Raw genomic sequence first — 4277 nt, 5'->3', positions numbered from 1 at the left:
CAAAAAAGGTTAAAGCATCAAATATGAAAAGAAGTGAGATGGTAACTTTAGCATGTTTCCTCTTTGAGATTGAAAAAAATGTTTTAGCCGTTAAAGCTCAAGGTCAGCAATCTGAGAGAAGGAGCACTTTTGAACTTCCTTTGTAAGGAGCCCCTACCACCAGGATAAATCTGTTACTGCAACGTGCAACATGGATCCAAGGCTTCATGCACTCAGAGTCGGATCAGAGCAAGAACAGCTGAAATAACAAGGACCTTTCAACTAACATGTCTCTAAAATGTATTTCCTTCTGTAGATGACATTCTAAGCAAAATGCCATATGCTGCACCAGTAAAGGGCTTGCTTAAAGAAACCCTACTGGGGAAAATGAATATCAAGGGTGATCTTTCTGGGCAGAATTATGGCAGGTAAAGTTTTTTGCACCTCATTAATGCCTGATCCTACAAAAGACAGAGCAATCCCTGAAATCAAGTAGAAGAAGAATACTTTGGGAAATAAGTTGGGAAAATTAGAGTTAGAAGTTAGTAGCTCTACCTATATATTCTTTTTGTGTTTGTGACATCAATAACCCCTCTATGATGATGGCACGCTTTCTATTACCCTCCTTTTATACTGTAAGGCATCTCTCTGCTTTGGTGCTGTATTTTTCATAAACTATATGTAATAGTATTTTTTCACTCCCTCGATTACTGTGTCACTGGGTTCTGTATCTCGGTGCATCTCATGGAAGTCATAACTATGGGGGGTTGTGGATGCACACCCGAGGCCAATTTCAAAAAGTTTAAAGCCCTGTCTAAATAATTCAAGTAAATATGCAAGTGCATGTAATTTTGAAACATTGTTTTTTTGTTACAAAGTTATGATCATAATTTTGATAAGCCACCATACCATGTCAAGGTAAAACCCCACATGGTGGTCCCTAACTTATTTATCTCTAATCATAGTAAAAAAGGAATATTAGCTCTCTGTATAGTACCAATTCTTAATGTAAACATCTCCTGTGCCTTGGTTTCAAACTATATGCTAAATCATCCACCGCCAACTGCTGAGCGGCTTTTAAGAGGGAGAGACTGCCTTAACCAACAACCATTTTAGAAATGTAGAAGTAAGGTGTTGTAATTAAAAACAAAGTAGAGTGATATGTGCAGTTGCACAATAATGTGTATACATGTATAAGTGAAATGCGAAGGTGTGTATGGTAGTGAAAAGGGAAAAGTGTATGTGTATTTAGGAATTTGTATTAATGTAAGCATAGAATAGAAGAGTGTAAAGGAGAACTAAATGAGTAACACAATAAGTGTGTGTACATAGAGAAGTGTCTAATGGGACGTTGGTTTTTTCAGGGCTAGATCCTCCCATGCCGCTAGCATCTGTGGCTTTTAAGAGAGAGAGATTGCACAAACCAAGGCACAACAAGTGAGGGGGACCACCAAAAATATAAAGGGGTGGGTATGAGGGTGCAATAACCACATGAGCTTAGCCAAAGCTTCCGGCAAATACATAACTATAAGGGGGTTGTGGATGCACACCTGAGGCCAATTTCAAAAAGTTTAAAGCCCTGTCTAAATAATTCAAGTAAATGAATTATTTAGACAGGGCTTTAAACTTTTTGAAATCGGCCTCAGGTGTGCATCCACAACCCCCCCCCCATAGTCATCTCATGGAAGTCACCCCATATCATCTGGTAAGAGTGTCTATTGTCAACCAAATGAGGTTGAGGTTTTTTCTATAGGAGGTTTCATGATAGCCGCTAGAGTTTCTGTATCCAAACAAATAAGGGTGAGAGACAATATAGAAAGCCTCCTCAAACCAGGGTTTAGCCATTTTCAAGACCCCTAATATTGACTCTCTATGCCCTTTGTACCAGCCCTATTTGTACTCGGCCCCAGTTGCTACATTTGTGTACCCAAGAGTAAATAATGTGCATTCAACTCAGTGAAGGGTGGCTCATGAAATAAACAAAGTCTTCCCAATGAATGTTCCATAAGATAAACCCAGTTTGAGTAAATAAAAGATGACAAGTGAAATTATACAATTCATAGTACATTTATTAAATGTAAATAAATTCTGCCAAACTTTCAAAATAATGTATTTAATATACAATATGATACATATCACATCCACAAGAGTGACTAAAAGAAATAGTTAGAGCTCTAAGCCATAGCACAGAGTACACATTAATGTCCATTAGCTTATTTGTCTGTGCAGGTGCTTTATACTCCACAATAGTCATAGTAGCAGACATTGTTTGCCTCTGAGATTAAAGATGGCAGGAGGTTTGTACTATAAGGCCCACTGTCCTGGTCAATGGTATAGATGAGCTCTGGATCAGACTTGGGCTCATACATAAGGTACTGGTCAAACTCAGTCTTGTCAATGTCAGTCTCTAGGTGTCCATCTTGTTGGGACTGTAGATAATTCTGACTCACCATCTGCTGGGACTGATGTGAAGGGGAATGCTGCTCAGTTTGTGCCACTGGGTGGGTTTTGGCACACTCAGGCAAATACATTTGTCCATTATACATTTGTGGAGATGCCATCATGCCATGTTCAGGACTTTCCTGGGGAATGTTCTGAGTAACTGAAATCTGTTTAGCCATCACTGGGGTCGTAGTAGTCTGCTGGTAGGGCATATAGCTGCTGCCGAAGCCATAAGACAGTGCTTGGTACTCATCTTGAGTAGGGGGGCTACAGTAGCCAGAGCTGTTCTGGGAAGTGTAGTAATTGGGTACATCGTAATCTTTGTAAAAGTATCCCATGGGGCTGTGGCCCTCGAAGTAGCCTGCTGTGGGGAGTTGGTTCTCCTGGAGGTTCTGCACAGAATACTGCATCTTGTATTTCTGTCCTACCATGACATTGTTGACCATCGCCTCAGGTCCAGGGATGTTTGCACTTGGAAAGAAGCACTCCTCTTCCCTCTTCATCCTCTTCACCTGCTTCTTCCTGCGGGGTCTGTATTTGTAATCGGGATAGTCCTGGATGTGTTGCACCCTCAGCCTCTCAGCTTCCTCCACAAAGGGGCGTTTTGTTGCCAGGTTAAGGGATTTCCATGATTTACCTGAAGAAAACAGTACTGGTTAGGAACTGACTGAATAACAGTTATTTTTACTTAAAGAAAAGGTACATATGCAATATTGGGGCAAAACAACTACACTAGGGACTAAGTTTTACCTGCAACTTACGCCCAAACTTGGCTGCCCTCCCACCCTCCCATCCCAACAGTGGGATCACCTGACTATAGTTGGGAGGGGTGTGAGCTAGTAAGTTGCAGGTAAAATTTAGTCCCTTTGTAAAATGTATAATGAAGCAATAGAATTCTTAATGAATCAGATGAAAATTGAGCATAGGTTTTAAAAATTAGTGGTGAGCACAACTTTCCCTTGCAACTGTCCCTTGCTATACCCTGCATTGCTGGTACTGACAATCGAAACAATGTAGCAGAAGGGATAGAAAATGCTACTGCTGAATGCAAGTTTCAAAAAGTCCTAAAATGGCTAAGTTATATACAATATATATATGCTTTGTATTTTGTTGCCTGAAAGTGTAAAAGGTGAGTTCAACGTTTTTATCATATAGGACCTGGATTTTCCCCCATATGGACATTTATTATTGTCTAGTACTGAAGTCCTGAAGAGGGGCCCGAACCGACAAAGAACTAATACTAATTGCCCGGGACCCCCGTTACCAATTGCCCGAGACCCCCCTCACCAATTGCCCGAGACCCCCCTTACCAAGCATCTTGCTGAGCTCGGCGTTGTGCAGGTCGGGGTTCTGCTGTGCCAGTCTCTTGCGCTCGTCCTTTGCCCACACCATGAAGGCATTCATAGGCCGGCGGATCCGAGCCTCGGCTTTGCTCCTAGAATTGGCGGATACTTCGTCTCTCTTCGGTTTGCCTTCCTGAAAGACGGTCCTGGGTTCGGTCCATTGGTACTGGCCCATCATCATTGGTAGTGAGCAGCTTCTCTGAATTTGATCGTCGCTGGCGTAGCCACAGTCTGGGCTGCTCATGATGATGAGGAGGAGGTTAGTGGAGTTCGGCGCTACAGGTCCAGGGATCTCTCCACTTTGGGGGAAACGTTGACTCTGCCCTGAGGCTCTACCTTGGCCTCTATAACTACTGCAACAGCCAATCAGCGCCCGGGGCGGGGCCTAACCTGAGAGAGGTGAGAAGGGCTGGGACAGAGAGAGACGAGGCAGGAGGTTAAGGTCTGGGCTAATGGAAAGGTGTCGATGCAAATGGAACAACGGGGATAAAATAACAAAGACGAGCAGTTCAC

The 4277-nt window shown here is 42.6% G+C and overlaps 1 protein-coding gene across 1 annotated transcript; it reads right to left on the bottom strand.

Moving 5' to 3' along the window:
- Positions 1–2027: 2027 nt before the first annotated feature.
- sox17b.1.L (SRY (sex determining region Y)-box 17 beta, gene 1) lies at positions 2028–4070 on the bottom strand. The gene is given in 2 exon segments (NM_001098715.1): positions 2028–3058; positions 3732–4070. Coding segments are annotated over 2 exon segments (1122 nt in total). The 5' UTR covers positions 4009–4070; the 3' UTR covers positions 2028–2213.
- Between the last annotated feature and the right edge of the window lie 207 nt (positions 4071–4277).

This window comes from Xenopus laevis, chromosome 6L (genome assembly GCF_017654675.1).
Source record: "Xenopus laevis strain J_2021 chromosome 6L, Xenopus_laevis_v10.1, whole genome shotgun sequence".
Taxonomy (NCBI): domain Eukaryota; kingdom Metazoa; phylum Chordata; class Amphibia; order Anura; family Pipidae; genus Xenopus; species Xenopus laevis.
Note: the sequence above shows the minus strand (reverse complement) of the source record. Positions and strands in the feature narration are given on the sequence as shown.